This window comes from Varroa destructor, unplaced genomic scaffold (genome assembly GCF_002443255.2).
Source record: "Varroa destructor unplaced genomic scaffold, Vdes_3.0 BEIS01000005.1, whole genome shotgun sequence".
In the NCBI taxonomy this organism is placed as follows: domain Eukaryota; kingdom Metazoa; phylum Arthropoda; class Arachnida; order Mesostigmata; family Varroidae; genus Varroa; species Varroa destructor.
In genome coordinates, this window is record NW_019211458.1 from 39,561,930 (window position 1) to 39,581,370 (window position 19,441).

The window sequence follows — 19,441 nt, forward strand, 5'->3', positions numbered from 1 at the left end:
CTGTACTCCTTATATTGATTATCGATGAATCGCTGCCTAGTTTAGATCGAATCATCACTAGAATTAAATTTGCAAGGACAGCAAGAAAAACACTAACAGGCAAGGAGAACTGACAGGCATTCACAACTATAGATAGGTCTAATGGTCACATAGGTGCGATAGTTTATAGAAAATGATGTTATCGTTACGTTTTCTGTGACCTATCGTTCAGTTAGCGCCAATTTTGAAATGCGATTTTTGGCTTGGCCTTGTCCCTTTATGTTGTTAGGAACCCTTTGAAAAATTAAACATTGCCATTAGAAAAGACATTTCACAGCCGAATTAGACACACAAATCAGAAGGTATTCGACAATTTTCGGTAGGTCACACATGGCTATTATCAACAGTCCTTAGAGATCTCTGGACCACAGCATCATTCATTTTCGTAATAAATAAATTTTTGCACCATACAATCTTATATTCCGTTGTTATTATCGTTATTAAGAATATAAATCTCATGCCTAAATGATACATTAGCAAATAGTATAACTGTAAAATAACGAATGAGTAGATCCGCTAGTTATTATCCTAGATAAATAGCCGATTCGTTTCCAAATGAATTCGTAGGGATAGCGCAGCCAATTCAATGATGAAGGTTATTTAGAACTGAATGTTCCTAGCTACTGAAGATATATATTTCCTAACTTTTTATAGCACGTGTTAAAACGAGACTTGAACACCATAATTACAGTGATTTTGCTATTCCTGCATCTTCTTGACAGGGTATGGGCGCTTCCCGCCGCAGTCGGTAACCGACATGTGGCTTACCCTACTTTCAATGATCTCTGGCGCCACATGCTATGCCCTTTTTCTCGGCCACACTACCAACCTCATCCAATCGCTCGACTCCTCCAGGAGACATTACCGAGAGAAGTTAAAACAAGTTGAAGAGTACATGGCTTATAGGTAAGTTGGACTGCTCGACTGTTTCAAGCAGCTTTCATCACATGTGCTTTAGATGAATAGTATTTGAGAGCGCCTACATTTGCAGATAAACTCCGTTTGTCCTTTACAACCAGTGGCACTCACGCGACTATTGTCCACTTTAGTTGAAGGCGTACGTCTATGCAATCAATTTGTCCTTGTATCACCAGGCAGCAACCTAATGCTCGTTATAATGATCAGTAAGGCAGCTGAATTTGCTGAAGCTGAGATCGACGACAGAGACCCGGCATTGCACAGCTTCAGTGAATCGTAGTGCTTGCCGTTCTATGCTGGTACAAAAATGTGGTAACAAGTCTGCTGCTAGTTTCAAGTCTGGACAACTTCTATCGGTCTCGACGACAAGTAGAAATCGAACGATAGTCCTAATCACGCATGGACCGTTCGTGTCTGATGGTAGTGTTACCTTTACATATATATTTATATTTGCTGGCTGGCGTTGACAAAATTCTTCATAGAAGAAACATGCGATTAAATGCAAACTTTATTGCCTGACAGAATTACTAGTTACTGGTTATTCTGATATAATTGTGTGAACGTAAACTAGATCAATTAGGTAACGACGCTATAACCACACACGCTCCGGTGGCGACCCTGTTTCTCTATCCTTAAAAGAATATCGACGTTTTCACGCAAAACATGACACAATAGTAGTACGCTAGCTATTTGTTGGCGGCGTCTTTTCATGCCTCGTATCTCTCAATGCGTATGTTTATAGAAAACTTCCAAGGGACCTTCGTCAACGCATCGCAGATTACTTCGAGCACCGATACCAGGGCAAATTTTTCAACGAAGACGATATTTTGAACGAGCTCTCTGAGCGGCTGCATGAAGACGTAGTTAACTACAACTGTCGCTCTCTGGTCGCATCCGTGCCGTTCTTCGCGAATGCCGATCCCGATTTCGTCTCCGATGTTGTGACGAAACTCAAGTATGAAGTGTACCAGCCTGGAGACCTCATAATAAAAGGTACCGTAATCATCCTTCTCATTATCTCGTACGCAGCAGGTGGATGTTTGTCTCAAAATTTTGCATGCCATATAAATACGATCATGGAATCAAAATACTTGTAGAAAATACGATACATGTACATATACAGTTAAATATTTGGGTAGTATTTGAGTACGCAGTGGCATATGCGAGAAGTCTGATTGCGCAAGTATAAGCGCAGAGCATTGTATTGTAAGGCCAAGGTTATCGATTTACAAAGATAAAACAACAAGCCGCCGAAGTTTCTCTTTACTATAATAGAAGATCCAAGGGATGTAAAACGCTGCATTTTCGAAGTCCTCCAATCCGATTCTGGACTCTCTATTTGCGTCGTAAATTTCGTAAGTTTTAATAATATGCTAGAGGAATACAGTGCTAGGATACATTTTGAAATTAAAGAACAATGAAAATAATAATAGCATTAAAACTTCAAAGTTTTTCACAATAGAAACCAGAAACTAAAAATTTAAGGGAATATAATGTAGAAATGTACGAAACTTTCATTACGGCCTTCATTTCGGCAGAGACGAAGCGCTCTTTACCTTTTTTTAGCTTGTAATCACTTATTGGGCGCAATTACGATCCTTGCTCTCTAAACTCAACACGTTTCCTACGAATAATCGTTAAGCATATATATATATATATATATATATATGTCTGTGCGCAAGCCTGAGAGATGAAGTAACAATGTGGAACGTCGGCCTTTTCTTGCAAACAAGCCTTTTGAATCTTACGTGCTAGAGAAGGGCCAGCAGCCAGGCCAAGTTGTGCTCTGTCGAAGTGAAAGTAACTTTGTAGAGTCTACGTGTTGAGAGGCCAATCATTTTCTCTGAGATTCCGTCATCGATAGACTTGAAAGGACACTTGACGAGCAAAGCCTGTGAGGCCTGCGGCTTTTTTGCACAGCCGCCTGACAATGTGTCTTTCGTTCATTGGAGCGGCAGCGTCTTCCACTTCTCGATTGCACCCACTGAAGTTGACTGCTGAATTGACAAAGAACATATATCGGCCACCTGTTTTTTCTTTTAAAAAAATAACGCCTTTTTTCCTCATTTCGCTTCATACAGCCATATATACCTTTAAGTGAACACGAAATAACTGGGTGAACTGCGTTTTTTCTACTCCTTCTTTCTATTTTTATCCTGTATGCATGCGGACGGACAGACACCACGTTAACATTCGTGCTTTTCATTGCTGCTGCTGCTGCTGCTGTTTTGTCCCTTTGTCGTTACCTCTGTCTGTGCGGATTCGTTTTTGGTGTTTGTATCTGGATGGTGACATTTTCAGAGGGTACCATCGGTACAAAAATGTACTTTATCCAGGAGGGCATCGTCGATATCGTGACGGCGGGCGGGGAAGTTGCGACCAGCTTAAGTGACGGTTCATATTTTGGCGAGATCTGTCTCTTGACTAACGCGCGACGAGTGGCGTCCGTTCGGGCCGAGACTTATTGCAATTTGTTCTCTTTGTCTGTTGAGCATTTCAATACGGTACTTGATCAGTACCCGCTTGTCAGGCGGACCATGGAGTCCATCGCTGCCGAACGACTCAACAAGATCGGCATCGACCCCAGTATCGTTGTCAGTCAACACTCCGACGGGGACTTGCTCAAGGTAAGGCAAGAGTATTACACAGCCTGGTTTGCTACTTCGTTCACCTTCTTTATTCTTTACACGTCTCTGATTAACCCTTTCACGTTAACACTCGTCGGCGAGACACGGGTCGTTCTTATCGTTTACATGCATACCGTGCATATAAACCCTATGTGAATCTGGCTATTTTTATGCATTTTCGTATCGTACGTAACGTACCATCGACACAAACGTCAACACACAACAAAAGATTAATCTTTATACTGTACTATGCTTATACTGTATCAACTATCTCACCGATTTAGGCTGACTTGGCCATCAAACCAAAGCTTCATTGTGATTTGTATTCGTTTTCCGCCAACATCTCGTTATCCGAAACGTTCTTCGATTTTGATCATAAAATGCCGGAAACATTGCACACTAACAATTCACCTGCCTGTTTAACTTCAATTCATGTGTACGCCGGCCAGGATTATCCAGTTGGTAAGAAACTTCTGACGAACAGTATCATAGTACTTATCGAAATTCTATGAGCATCTATTGTCTTCGTGACGCAAAGTTAGTTGTAGTGGCTTTATTTTAGACCAGTTTCTGCCCTTGTCACCGCTGTATTGCACAGAAACCGACAAAGGAGTGTCCAGTCAGCGAACTGTCAAGCTGACACTATATATATATATATATATATATATATATATGTATATATGGCGACTATTTTGTAAAATGCCAAATTAAGCTTCTAATCAATGTCGTTATGAAATTAGCAGGTTTTGTTTTCAAAACTATATCAACTTAAACCAGTAATGCAAATTACAAAAGCTAAGAAAGCGAGTGTCCTATTCTAGGAATAATATTGCCTACGTACATAGTCATTCATACAGAATGTGCTTTAACTAGCCTATACTCTGTGCGTTAAGTGCCTATCGTCAGATATATACACGTACAAATGTACGTTTACGGCTTACTTTTTGGTAGATGGGCATACTAACAAGTCAAAAAAGCAGCGCGACAATGGGTATGTCTTACGAAATGCAGGTTGCTTGAGGATAACGATATTTTTGGTTTTAGCAGATAGTGCATATGATGATAAAAAATAACCATATCTAACAAGATTACCTATGTTAAAATATAAATGTAAATGGTTTATCTGGTTCGGAAAATCGCTTACCACGAAGCAAGGCATTTCAGACCTCTATCTGCGTGAGTCTGCTAGCAGATACTTACACAAGAGATTATCGTAGTCTGCTCGTCTGTGGAGCTCTCTTTTCATCATTAAAATGGAAATGATCTTGTTTCCGAAGGCCACTTGAATTCCAGTTTTTAGAAAGTTTTAGTTGAAGTATTCAGGCAATATAGAATGCTTTGGGGAGGGGGAAAGGGGTATTCCTCTGTTGGCCTCTCAGTGCCATGGCCAAAAGTTTTTCGCGACCTAATGATACCAGAGGATGCAGACAAAGCTACGAGAATGCATCTAGTAAGAAACGCTGTGTTCCAGGTTTCCGTATAGCAGCTTTGCAGTTCCTTGCTTGTGTTCCTCTATTTTTCTTTGCTTTATCTTTTTTGCTCTATATATTTTTATTAGTGACATTAAAATACGTATCGACAATGAACAAAGGAGGCACCAACTTACTCTGTTGTTTACGCATCTAAGATAATTGCGAAGTGAAAAAAATGCAGAGGAATGTAAATAAGTAAAGACGTGTGTCCAAGTTTTCCACGAAACAAAATGGCGTACGGCAAGATGCTATGCTGCTGCGCCCACTTCAACTGCCACGGAAAAAAACGAATATTTTTTACGTGTGTATATCTATGTATTGTGCGTATTGTTGTGTATCTCGTGTCCGTTCTAGCGCCGGGTGCCGCATCTGGCGCGGCTAAACGGTTGTTGGAAGCTGGCCGAAAAGGTCAAGTCTTTCGACGAGTCCCCGCCTTCACCCCAGTCGCCGGTCGCTTAGCGTATTCAGATAAAATTTAGCCAGCTGATTGAGACAATAACGACAACAAGAGTAAGAACTGCAAGAATGACGACATATTCACCCTCGAAATGAAAGTTATGCATTCTGATATTCGCGAAAGACGACCAGACAATGACGATGCTGGTGAAACGGTACGCTTCACCAAGTCGATGATCTAGCACTTCATCAATATTCGAAACCCGCACTATTGCCACCGACGGCTTACCACGCCCCAAAATTTCCTCGCCCACAACGATGTGGAATGACGATGAATTGGCAAGCGGGGCTCTCCGAAAAAGCGACGACTACATCAACAAGCGTCTCTGGTAGGACGAAAAGCCAGGGGTTGCTTTAATCAATTGTACAATGTGGTAAAACAACGACTAGCACCTTCTCATTGGCTGACATTGTGTGTCGAATCAACGAGTGCCCTGATACACCGTTAGAGCATTCAGGAGCAGTCTCATGACACATTCAGGACTGCCGGGTCCATACACGTTGAAATCGAGCTTCGACCACCACTAATAGATCGACTAACAACCTACCAAATATAAGCGTCACCATAAAGACTATTCTAATTCGTCCGTTCTCCATCTAACGTGTCTCCACTACGTTACTGCGTTCGTTGCCCTCTAACGCTGCTACCCTCCTGTTCTGCTAACGGTCAGTCAAAAACTCAAGTCGCTCCTAATCAAAGCCTTCTTTCAAACGGCGCTGAATTTATCAAATGCTTTGGTTTTTAATTCAATACTTTAATAGTCGAAATTATTATCACGGTTGTTATTGTTGCTTAATCCGGTTGGTCGATGTCACTTGAGTTTCTAATCAGTTTCTGTTCTTAGTCTATAATTTCACCCAAATCACCTTGGTAGCTCTCCTTCGTCCTGGCTGTCTGGCAATTACATCCGTTGTCCTTCTGCTTATTCTATAGGTTCTATCTTCACCAATGAGTCTATATGGCAGCCATCTATAGTCACCGTTGCTTGTCGTTTGTGCGTGAAGCAATATAGACGCGTGCTGTCCAAATTTGAACGATACCTCATATTTACCGCGAAGATGTCTAACGTATTTAATTTGGATATTTGCTCATTAAATGTTTGTTCTTTATGCAAATATTGGCACGTTTTGTCAAATTTTCAGTAGCGATTTTTTTTTCTTGTGACTTTTCTCGTTGCCCTTCTCAGAACGATCAATAACTGTATCGGTTAGGCACCTTTTAAGTTCGTTCTCCCATGTTTGCGCCTCGTGATTCAATAGGCTACCCTATTCAACGAGCTCTCTGAGAACGTGTTCGTTAATACAGGTATGTTAATTTAGGTTATGTTTATCTGTATAGATTGAGCCAAAAAAAAAACTTCTACGTCTTCCCTTTTTCAACCACATATCTATACTTAGTTTCATTACACCGAGTTCATCCAAGACGTCCGGATCTTGTACTCGATATCCACGGTATATCTGCCACACTACTGCTCATTTTATATATATATATATATATATATACTACATTTATCAACTTTCATCGAACCACTGGTCTGGCTGTTCCGTTTTTCGTCACGCACAGTCGGGTCACGCAATGCGCTCCATCCAGTTGTAACAACGCACGCCAGACGCAATTGCCACTATCACAACCAAAACGAACAAGATCCAAGCCGACCGGAAGCCTTCCCCGCGCGTAGCGGCCTATTTACGTCCAACAGAGACTTGCGCAGCGATTAACCCATTGGTGTGAATGAAAAAATTAGTCATTGATTGCTGGGAGCATCACCATTAATAGAAACGCGAAAACCTTGGGTACGCGCGCGGTAACCCAGTAGTGCTTTGCGCCTCGCGTCGTATTCAGTTGTTTCTTCGTACACCGCCGCCCCTCTATATAGCCACTGTATAATTCCTTCTCTACTTTGTCTGTCTGACTCCTTGCTTATCTGCGATTCGTTCTGCTGTTTGCTAGCGATGCACTGTGGGGGGACGCAGATAGAATCGTGTCGCGTGCATTGGTATATACCACTTTTCAGTTTCAGTCATCGCAACTGCAGTAGAAACAGCAGAATCTGAGTGGGCATTTTCCCATTTGCCCGTTCCACTGAAGTGACCTTCGATCAGCTGCATCGCCAACACGACCAACGAATAAGATCGAATAAGAAAACGTCAGTTTGGAAGTTGTAGAGTATTGTTTTTAGATTTACTTTTTTTAACTCGCTTTCTTTTCTCCCTCCTGCCTAGCCCTGCTATTCCGTTCAGGCTCAACTCTTCTACAGTTCCATATATGAATGCTGTCAATTGGATAGAGTCGGCATATGTAGACTGAATGGACAATGTAGCCTATGGTCATCATGGAGAATAGTGATGTTGCTAAACTATTTGTCATGTTTATGAATACATTTAGGCATCGAATGTTAATACCACAGCACTTGTAGTCTGAACAAGTTACGCTCGTACCACTAGAAAATCTTTTTCCTTGTCACAAATACTCTTTTGACAGCTATGGCATCATCCACCCTTCTGTCTTTCACGAATACTTACTTATAGAGACAGTCGCACCGGCTTAATTAGGCCTAGATCTGTTCTAGCTCAGCACCGCAGCGATCCGCTGTTGCGGGCGTATCGTACGTTCGCGACCGAGAACAACCTGCAAACTATAGTTACTGCCAATTTCTACCTTTACTTGTACTAGCATTACTATTATCGTTATAACGCCGCTCGGACACCTTTTATCCTGCTCTCGCCACAGATTTTGTACTGTTATGCAAATGTCGTCTGAGATCAGAGTGTGGTAGCTGTTTAGGCTTTGGCAAGGTTTACCGCCCACATGTGTTTCGGTGGCAATAAAACTAGAGTGATGATTATGATGGCGATGTTGATGATAGTGGTCGAATTAACGCCCAATAGGTCTGTGACACTTGAACTATGACCTTGCCTTTCCATTTTCCTCGGTGCCGCTATCCTGGGCCTGCCTTTTCCTTTCACTATATATCTATAGCCTTTATGAGTTGCTTATTTCCCTCCTATATTTTTTTCTGATTTTTATCAGACTTTCCAGATTTTCCAAGGGGACAAAGTACTGCAGCTGCTACCACTAGTGTAGCCTAACTCGATCTATTCTAGTTACGTAGTTACCTTGTGCAGCTCGATTGGTGGATCGTTTGCCTGTTCATTGGTTCATTTTGAACAACCCGACTGTTCTGAGATTGATTTGATCTAATCTAGCCCTATTGATTCGATCACCACCACTGCGGTGTTTTGCCTTCTAGCATTAACTTTCGCCCTTGTTCGTTTCGTGCGCTCACAGGTCGACATGAGCACAGTAGAGGTGCTACTTTCGCATGACAACGCGCTCATCAATAAGGACGATTCCGATGACGAGCGGGGAGACGGATTCCTCAAGACGGGAAGCCGCTATGGAGGCTTGCCTCGGCCACGCTCCGAATGCTGTTTCCCGCGCATGGAAATCCTGGCTTCCTCACCTGAGCCCGGCAAGCCCGCGGTGCTCAGTCCTTCACAGACGATGTCGTCGCTACATCGAGCGTCAATCGTATCCACACTGGCGCCCTTCAATCCGCCGTGCCCATCTGTTTCAGCGGCAGGCCTCACACTTTCCGTGACGCCGGCCACTCCAGCTACGCCTGTGGCGCCGCCTGTTCCCAAGGTGATGCCATCAGGTTCGGCCTCCTCTGGTCATAGTTTAAGTCAGGGCTCCACACCTGTGCCCCCCCATTCGGGCCCGTCGGGAACTTTCCTTGGGTCGGGTCCGCTAAAGGCCCCTGCAATCTTAGCAACTACAGCAACAGTGGTAGCAGCAGCAGCCAGTCAAGGCCAAACCGGTCCAATTAATCGGGCCGGTAGTGGCAATGATAAAAACCGAAATGCGCCCAGCACAAGGAGCTGCGCATCCACAACAGCAGCAACTACAATGACGAGTAGTTCTATCAGTAGTGGTAAGGCTAACATTAGCGCTGGCAACAATACGAGTTGCAGCGGTAACACGACCATGTTGCCAAGAAGCAGTGTGAAGGCTTTCACTGCTGGTTCGACGACGTCGTCCAACGGAGCCAACGTCGAAAAGGACACAAGTAACGTAAGGACGGTGCTGTCCTCGCAGACTGTAGCAGGAGGAGGCGTAGGTGGCCAGGTTTCCAATAGCAGGGATTGGCAATCTCAGCCGAGCAATCAGCTAGCCGCCGGCACAACATCGTTCATTAGTCCGAAGGACGCTGGCGTCAGTAAGGACGTCACTTTTTCGAAGTCAGAAAAAAAACCGACTGTAGCAATCGATCGTGTCGGCGGCAGTGGGAGCGGCAGTAAACCAGACGTAGCAAGTAGCAACTGTAAGATTAGTAAAGATACCGTTAACAGCAGTACTAGCAGGTTAATCGGCGGCGGAGTAGTCGCACATGGACTTGCAAGTAAGGATGCTGTTACTGGAAAGGACATCATCGGCCACCAGCATAGGGACGCTGTTGTCGGTGGCGACACCGTTGGTAGCAGCAGCAAGCCAACGCCGCAGGGCGCCGTCTCTACCACCGATAGCAGCAGTAGCAGCGCGAAGTCGACTTTGCCGCGTTCTATAACTGCCGGAACCAGCCCATCGACGAAGACTATTCAGCCAACGCATTCGTCATCAACATCGGCATCGGAATGCGCGACCATACTGCCCACGGTCATAAACACGTTGGACCTTCCTGCTAGCGGCAGGACAAAGGACGTCGCGAATAAAAGCAAGGAATCCAACGTGTCGACTGGGGCCGCTTCCGCGCCCGGTTGTAGGTCAAATAGAGAGTCCAGTAGCAGTAGTTACAGCAGTAGCGGCAGTATAAGCAAGAAATAATGGGAGAGGTAAACGCTATAATAGTAACAATAAAGTACAGATACGAGGCGTGTGTATGCGTCGTTTTCGATCGTCATGTGTCAAGAGCAAGGCTTACTTTAATACTAATAATACACGAATTATAACTAAAACGCAAATAGAGTGAACGGGTAAACAAAATCAGAGCGAGGAGAACAAGATCAAGGACGGTTTTACTCCCCGCAACAGCATCCGTTCATACGGCCAAGTTACATAGTGGCCGCTTGCAAAAATAACACCAGCAAAAAATAGAAATCAAGCAATACACTATGTTACAGTTCGCTATAACATTTATACTCCGGTGAAGCACGGTGCCATTGGAAATTTTAGCGTCGTCCAATTGATCACAAACCAAAAAAAAAGGTACACTGATGACGCAGACAGCAATCTAAAATTGAAACGATACGAACTGTTCAATGAAGTGTCCTCGATACAGGTACATAGGAGCAAACGATTGCACCTACATGACAATGATGATGACACCGCAGGGGGGCACAGCCTAGAGTTCGGGGAGACAGGAAAGAGGTGGCGTTCAATCAGCCCTCGTACTTAATCTCGGAACATTTATACAAGACCCGTCCCGCGGTTAATAATATCATTATTTTATTAAGACAAATATTAATGGTAATGAGAATATATGGTATCATTGTTATTACTGGTGTCATAATGACTATTATACACAGAGCATATGGAACGCGCAGCGACTTCATCAGAGACGATCTTCCGGACGTAGAGAAACAACGACGATGATGAGCAAAAGATTCAGTAGACGAGCTCATTGAACAAGTCTATATTATTTACTCGCAGTCACATTGTTAAGAATTCATAGTACGAGTAATAAGAATAGGGACAGCAACAATGCTATTGCTACTATTATTGTTGTTGTTGTTGCTGCTACAATAATTTAGGAAATGTAAAAGCAACCATCCTGTAGATATTATATCATTAATATACACACAGTAGAAGCTGATGCTTTTTTGTCTTCTTACACAAATGTCAGCATATAATGGATGCGTAACGCGTTAACTCAATGATGGATCGATGCCATTCCCTCCTCTCTACAGATTTTCATCGTTTCAGAATAATATTTCCAAATGGATAAAATATAACCCCAGCCCAAAAACATAAGTTTGCTAACATGCCAATTCGTATACAAATAGACGCTGTGTCGAAATCAGCCAGCAGACACACGTATGCACTTACAGGCTTACTAAGCTTACAATAACGGGGTGAATGTAAGGTTTTTGAAAAACATAGGATAACGATGGGCCTAGATGAATAGGCCGATTGCGTAGTTTTCTCGTTCATTATAAGCCCATTCTCAGTTGAACATTTCCGTCTGTGCCTATTGGGCCTCAACCCAAAAGACCTCGCCTCTTTAATCAATAAGGAAAAAGCATTATAAATATCTACCACGACGACACGTTCGAGATTAACAGGGACTTGCTAAAATTTACGAATAAATCATCGTAATAATAATTATAAAATCGTACCCGTAAAATTCGAATGGGACGAAATTTATTTTGTTTGTATGAATTTACTAGCAGCGGACGAGTATTTTTTCAGCTGTTTGTTGGCTAAGGACAAAACTGCTATATCGGTTAGACATATGGCGTATCTAAAATCGATTCGAATATAGTCGGGCAATATTTCTATTGCTATGGAAACAAAAGAGCTAGACGTCCACTCTCACTATGTTGAAACCGTTAGCTAGATCCAATAACATGAATTACAATGTAAGATTGAAGTGCGACCGTTAGTTAATCATAATTATTAGTCCTACTAGAACATTTTTCTAATCTTCTAGGCTTTTCTACATAAAGCCGTCAAGTAATTTTTTCTCTAGGAAAATTATGCATCGATATGCTACTGTGTGAGCGAACACCGAATGCTTGATCCTCAGCCGATTCACTGCAGCGGTTTCAAGAAACTCAAAGCGGACTCGCCCCTAATGGCAAAAAATAGAACACGGAAAATTATTAACACACTAACAACCAGGGGATAATTTAATTAACATACCATAATAACCAAAATAATTACCAAAATTTTCGTGATCACAATATCAAGTAGCTTAAGTAAATATAGCTTTAAGGCGTATAGGGTATCTGGATTCACATTTAACTCTGGATAGCTATATAGCAGATACTACATTTACGGTAGGAACACGGCTGTACTTGACACAACGCTCGGTTATCGTTACATATATTATATATATGGCTTCTGCAGCCCTTAGAGGACAAAATGGCAATGATATATCGTTGTGACGAATAACAGAGACACACAGAAAATCTATTTTCTATTACCAAATTCTATTCGCTTGTAGCAGCTTGCATAGTTGATTGTGTTCTGAAAAGTAAACGAGACGTGACTTGAATTTCAGTTCGATACAAATTGCTGCAAAGAGAAAGCTGTGTGAAAAAAGGCCTTGACCTCTACAGCGGAGGTACTACTGGGTCCTTACCTAGCCTTACCTAGAGTTTCGTTGGTAACTACCTAAAAACTACTTGAATAGTCGTGATAATTGGTGAGACACTCGAACAAGCACATCGAACAATAGATTAGTAACGAACAACGATAAGACTAACACAAACTACCACAAGGAAAGATTCACACCCGTTTATGTTTACTGCTACATCGATTTAGAAAATAATCAACGCAGCGAAATTATCGGATCGAACATTTTCCAGAAAGTCATCGATGGTAGAATCGCTGCAGAAGTAAAGTCGATGCCGAATAGTATTCGTATTCCCCTAAGCGTTTCAATTGAAAAGACCGTGAGAAGCCCGAGCGTCTCATTTCAATATGAATCTAATTAGAATATGACACGAGAGAAAAGTGATCAAATGAACGAATCTACGAACACCGCCGTAAAGCGAATAAGCATCCTAAAACCATCAACTACTATTATCATAGGTATGCAGAAACGCATCTATTATACATACGTGAATGTTTATGTGAAACGTAAAGAGTTATCATTAATTAAACAATAATGACGATTATTACTCATACCGAGAACAGTCGATAGACCATTATTAAGAAGAACTCTAGCGCAAGCTGCGACTGAACATTATAACAATGTTTACAGGGCGAGGCTAGATCAATAATTTTGATGACGAACTTCCGACTGACGACGACGGCGACAACAGCGACAATAACAATAACAACAGCAGCTGTAGCAGCAGCTAATGGCCACCAACAGGATAAACGTTATCTGAGCGGGAGAGAGAGAAAAAAAAGCAGACGAAACAAACCAATCTTATTTTAAGATTTTCCATGTCGGGACTTCCCTCAGCGTCTGTCTTCGTAAAAGTTCTATTGCGTCGATGATGCCGATCGAAAGATAGACACATTGATCAACAAGACAGATTGTTCATGTTACTATTACTAGAAAGTAAGTATTGTAATGTGCTTTCTCGCCGCACGTTCGGCGAACAGCTTCTCGCCAACGCTAAAATATTAACTGCTTAAGTATATGCGTGAACAAACGTTTAATGTACTGCCTTAACGCGTTGTTCCCAAAACTAACTGCGTGGGAACATATCGAGTGTACCGATAGTGTTGATTTTTTGCCTAAATTTTGGATATTCATTGGTTACCGTCTCGCACGAATGGTGAAAACTGCATTATATGTGGCAGCTGCGTCCAGCGTGACGGACGTACGTGGCGGGAGAACGCTTGTAAATCATAAAAAAGTCTTCGATCAGCTCAGGCGCTGGTTGACCATAGACGTAAGTCTGTAGTTAGTCGACACAGTCGCCGTTATTGATGATCTTCACGTCGTCGAGTACGTCGGTGCACGCTGTTTTTTTTTACAAAATCATCCCAGATTCAATCAGGACAAACGCAAAGCATCAACGTGGCGAGGCTGACGTTGACCAGCTTTGGTTGAGTCAGGATGGAACTATGGGAGGCAATAACTAATCATGGATACGCTATTGCAGGTGGACAAACATAGGGGAAGAAGCTAAAAGGGGAAAATCTAGATGTACAATTATAGACAACGACATTACTCGAGACGGTGAGACAACAACTACAATAATAATAAAAGACAAGCAAAAGATGGCAATCTTTGATATCTCAGCACACGTTTAGACGCTGTGTGGAGGTCCCCATAAGCGACCCCTGATGTCATTTGGAACCCTTGTACGTTAACTAACTGATTTTGTAAATGCGTTTACTTGTCATATATTGATATACATTGATATATGATAATATTTGTTATGCATCTAATGATATTATATAGAGATGAGGATGATGGTTATACTGATGCTCGATGATCGTAATCATTTAGTAGCGTTAATGAAAATGACGCAAAAGGCCAAAATCTGACGAGAACAATACGCGAGGCAAAGCGGAGGCAGAACAAAGGAAAAAAACCTGCGAGCCGATTATCCTAGCAAGGTCTGCATAAAGTAAAATAACTAACACCATCAACTAGCAGCAACAGCTACATGAACGATTTCACTAACATTAATTACACGATCAATCCAACAGGTTAGAAAGCGCTCTCTCTCTTCATATATATATATATATATATATATATATATATATATATATATATATATATGTAGAAGTAACATTATTATATTATATAATAAAACTAAACAATGGTATATAGCATAATGAGGAAACACATATATATATATATATATATATATATATATACGCTGAAGACTATTAAATAACGCATTAGACAATGGAAGAACTACGAAGACTATTAGCAAAGAGCCACTGTAGACGAGAAGCGTTTTTTAGAAATAAGGTTATATCTTTTTCGTTTCGAACTATCTGAGCAATCCAAAAAACACATGCATACGGATCCATGTACAGACAGATCACATGCACACATGCACGTATATATATATATATATACAGACGTAAATACAGACATTAAACCAATCATTCGATCGGATGAAAGCATTACGACCCACCGCGTAGTTACTTAATGTACATCTGAAAACGGAGGACCCCGCCCCAGAAATGGAGCAAATTAATGATTTAATTAGATATATATACATATATATACACCATTCATACAGGAAAAACAATATTATGAAGCAGCATAAAACACACTTCTGAGCAAAGTTATTTTAATAACTTTGAATAACCGCAGATATGCGATAAATGATTATTAATATATAATAACTACTATCTATATTAACATCATTAAGATATCGTTCCTATAGATCGGATCATAAGATCATTTCTGATGACGTAAAAATGATCGGGATCAACTGTAAAAATTCTTACCTACAGCAGGTTAATATGGACGACCGTACTGGATGAAAGCGTCGTCTGATACTAGCGACATCTATAAGGAACACTATTGGTAAGAGCATAAGTAATTATTATATGAGCGGGTGTTTTAAAAGTCGAGGGGGGGGGGGGTGAGATCTCGTTAAATAAAGAGCTTTTCCGATGGTACCTTTGAGTGTCGATATTCAGCTACTGGCTAAAAGTCGAACTTCATAGAAAAAGGGTTGCCTGAAAAATAACAGTTTGGGAAACATGTTAATTTATAGAGAATATTGCATTAATTGGAAAAACGGGAAATATGTTGATTTGTACAAATAATGCTGTATGTTTAAAAGACATGTATCCCCCCGTTTGTCCTTATTTCGAGTGTTTATTGCGGTATTAGCAGTTAATCTGACTAAAAGAAAATTTGCTTTTCGAGCTCGGCCGGGATATTTAATCGTATTATGCTACGCGTTGCCTTGCCAGCTCAGACTTCTTCAACATGTCGTCAGATCCACCAGTGGGGTAACAAACGAAAAGAACAGTCTTCTTTTTACGCGGTTACTGCTAAGTCTATGGGTGCAGTGGATAATTTTTCAGTAACATAATTTGAAAGACAAAAAAATCACGCTCAGTGATCTAAATTTTTCACTTATTTAACTTAGTGTTACTATTTACTTATAGTGAGTTAGCTTAAAGCAGATTCTCATCTACACACGCTCACACACGCCTATGTCCTTAACGTCTCACTCCAGGCAACATCTTTCACATAATCATATGTTTTCGGCTATCTGTCAGGTGGTTTTTCTTCAGAAATTTGCCCTTTGGCGGTAAAATGAATACCGGGCCCAATGCGTTCGTTAGGAAAAATGCTTTGTGCATTGAACTTTACCAACTATTCAAGGACTGATCTCGAGGGTTAAGGCACTCTGTACGTACTTATCGGTTTCACTGAGTACGAGAAATAAATTAAGTGAGATATTAACACCGAAGAACATTGAACACTGAACAAGCAAGTGAATATAAGTGACAAAAAAGCTATCGATGACGAGTGGACATCCCGTTATTCGGTGTAAACTCAGAGGGGCAACGTCGAAAAACGCACTAGGCCGTCGAGTTGGGAAAACGGAAGAGGACAACATACGTTTGAAGGAGACACTTTAACGAGATGAAATAATTACAGTTATGGTAAAGGTGAAAATTAATCGATAATTAAAAACCTACCAAGATAATGCTGGTGAAATGGGTACATTACGTGCATAGCATTAACGTTACATAAATATACATAAATCTATAAATATATTAATATAATAATAAGGTAGGAGGCATGAAAGAAGAAGCAACTGAGCAAAAAAGACGGAACGACAGAGGCGTATATAAACTAGATGCCCCAAGAAATATTGATGTTAAAGGAGATACGTTGACTGATTGAAGAAACAAATAATTTAATGAGACTAGCTGCGAAAAAGATTCACTTAGAGAATGCGTCAATAGAAGGAAACCCAAACTTTGCAGACGATACTACGACTGAAACACGATGGAAGTAGTAAAAGACTCAAAAAAGCAAAGACCAATAGATAATACTAATAATAATAGTGGTAAAAATAAAAACCACACTACTATGACGATTCCGATAATGTCTCTCGACAGAAAATATAAGTAGACATATTTAAACGATAAACTAGAGAGTATATATATATATATATATACATATATGGGGGAAACTATATGACGAGTGTTGGAAGGTTAGGGAGACACGTGTTGAAACGAGGTGTGAGCGAAACGTGCGCTCTAATTGGCGCTCATATTGTCTCTCGTTAGAATAACGCGCCGCATGAAATACGCTGAAATGACGATCTGGAAAGGAAAAGGATTATACAATACGAGAAAGCCAGAGAAAACCCAAGAATCGCTTGGTCGAAAGACTTCAAACAGCAGAACTGCACTTGAACCCATAGAGCACCCGCGCTAGCCCGTCTTGAAAGGAGGCAGCAAATAGGGAATAAATTGATTGAATTAACAGAGCTAGTATAGCTCTTAAGTTAAATTAAGGGCGTTACGTCGCGACCTACATGACAATGGAACCCAAACAGAACTAAGGATGAGAAAACGGCCAATTTTTAGGTCACTTTTTGCCGCCTCAACCATGGCTGACTGGTGCGACAAACAAAAATTTAAGCGACTATATTCTAAGCTAGAATAGTACAATCATTAAAAGTTTAATAAATACTTTACAAAAGTTTCACGTGTTTTCATTAAAATTTAGTGCTATAGCTTTTGAGATGTTCAATCATACGATATGCCTTTAGTTAAATTCGCACCTAAATTATAGTTTAGGTAAATTTTTGCACTTTATTACTGTTTAGCTTCTGGTTCAAAAAATATAGTATATATAGTACAGGGCGACGCATGGCTCCCTATGATATTGTTTGCACTCAGAGAAAAGGCAGACTAAGCGCCTTTGGTCCCACCACCAGTCTAGCCAGTTGCTCGTGAAACATCATTTCGGCAAAATGGCATCTTAGGACTGCTGGCAGCCAGGCCTGTAATTACGTGATGATGACATTTAACTGCTTATGACTATGGTGAAGGTATATAGTAGGTGAGGTGCATTATGTCTGGCTGACAGCAAACGTCTCTAAAAACGAGGTTCGTCATAACTTTCTCGCAGAGTGCAACAATTGCTGCGTACGGCGCCGAGTTGACATACGTTGGCTCTTCCTTAACGTTTTTCAAGACAGCTCCTATAATTCGCTCTGTTATAGTAGACCTAATGTGGCGTGTTTGTGGCTTCATGGCCAAAACAAATCAGTCCGTCTAAATTAAATGACCGCCATCACGATAATACTCGCCGACAGCCATCGATTTCAACAAAAACATAATCCTTGGAGGGTAGTGAATCATTCTACTGAATTTGATCCATTCTTCGTTTCATTAGTTTTTTTAGAGTTATATCCGGGGTTTTCTACATTTTTATTAAGATGTATTTTATGCACAATCAAGTCTCCAGGAACACAGATCCTTTTTTCCTTTATGTGTTCCTGTCTGCAGTATCCTAAACTGTTGATGAATGGTGGAGCGATACGTTGAAAATCTCCGTATTAGCCTAAAATTTAAAAATATAGCGAAAAAATGTATTTGAAATTTTTAGAAACAGAAAAATCGGTCTTAGCTTGCATCTTGTTCATTTATAGATACATACGTTTAGGTGCATTTGAGGTCGCTGGAATTACTTAGAATCTGCTTGCTATCATGGTAATATGCACACACACACACCCACACACACATATAAATATAGATAGCGTAAATATGACCCTTTTTAGTTTTTTTAATTACCGCTATTTCGTTAAGCGTTTTGTTTTTCGAATTAAATCACTTTATTCAGGGTTACAATAAGCGTCAGTCGTACGCGTTTCTGCTCGACGCAGTTCATCAACATAGCGGCGACCGATAGCTGACTTAGAAAGAAGATGTTTGTGAATGACGAAACAGACAGATCTCATGGTCCTTAGACAACTAGCTCTATAGAGAAGAGGCACTCGATATTGATTGCAATGTAGCCCCCAACAAAAAATCTATTTAGACTCAGTTGGTCGCATACTCGAATTTATTCCCTACGATGTTCCTGATTCTCATCCAAACAACGTCGCCCCCCCAGCGCAGATAACGCAGAAATGTTACGCTACCAAAACGGTATTTTCATATACAGTTTTAGCGTACCCACAGATTATACAGCCGTCTGCAGTGGCCGTGATGCCATGTGCTGTTGGTATACACAGAATCACAATTAGTGGTATCTGTGAATATCTACACGGCATTCTGGAGCTTTGTAGAGCGCAGACGCGGCA

At 41.1% G+C, this 19,441-nt stretch overlaps 1 protein-coding gene and 1 long non-coding RNA gene across 51 annotated transcripts in view; one reads left to right on the forward strand and one right to left on the reverse strand.

Moving 5' to 3' along the window:
* The window catches only part of LOC111250825 (uncharacterized), a 135,137-nt gene extending 117,304 nt beyond the window's left edge, over positions 1-17,833 (forward strand). The window contains exons 7-13 of one of the 50 annotated variants that reach the window (XM_086989897.1): positions 762-945; positions 1,700-1,950; positions 3,259-3,584; positions 8,802-14,498; positions 14,647-14,756; positions 15,527-15,684; positions 16,392-17,833. In XM_086989897.1, coding sequence (XP_086846023.1) covers positions 762-945; positions 1,700-1,950; positions 3,259-3,584; positions 8,802-10,337 — 2,297 coding nt within the window. In that variant the 3' untranslated portion in view covers positions 10,338-14,498; positions 14,647-14,756; positions 15,527-15,684; positions 16,392-17,833. Of the gene's footprint in view, positions 1-761; positions 946-1,699; positions 1,951-3,258; positions 3,585-5,410; positions 6,175-8,801; positions 15,685-16,391 lie in introns of those variants that run through there. The other 49 variants (XM_086989900.1, XM_086989905.1, XM_086989911.1 and 46 more) reach the window with 49 other exon arrangements.
* LOC147755680 (uncharacterized) lies at positions 6,235-13,505 on the reverse strand. The gene is made up of 4 exons (XR_015328223.1): positions 13,365-13,505; positions 12,659-12,701; positions 8,036-12,303; positions 6,235-7,615 (listed from the first exon to the last, which is right to left on the reverse strand). It is a non-coding gene; the product is annotated as an uncharacterized LOC147755680 (long non-coding RNA).
* Positions 17,834-19,441: the final 1,608 nt, after the last annotated feature.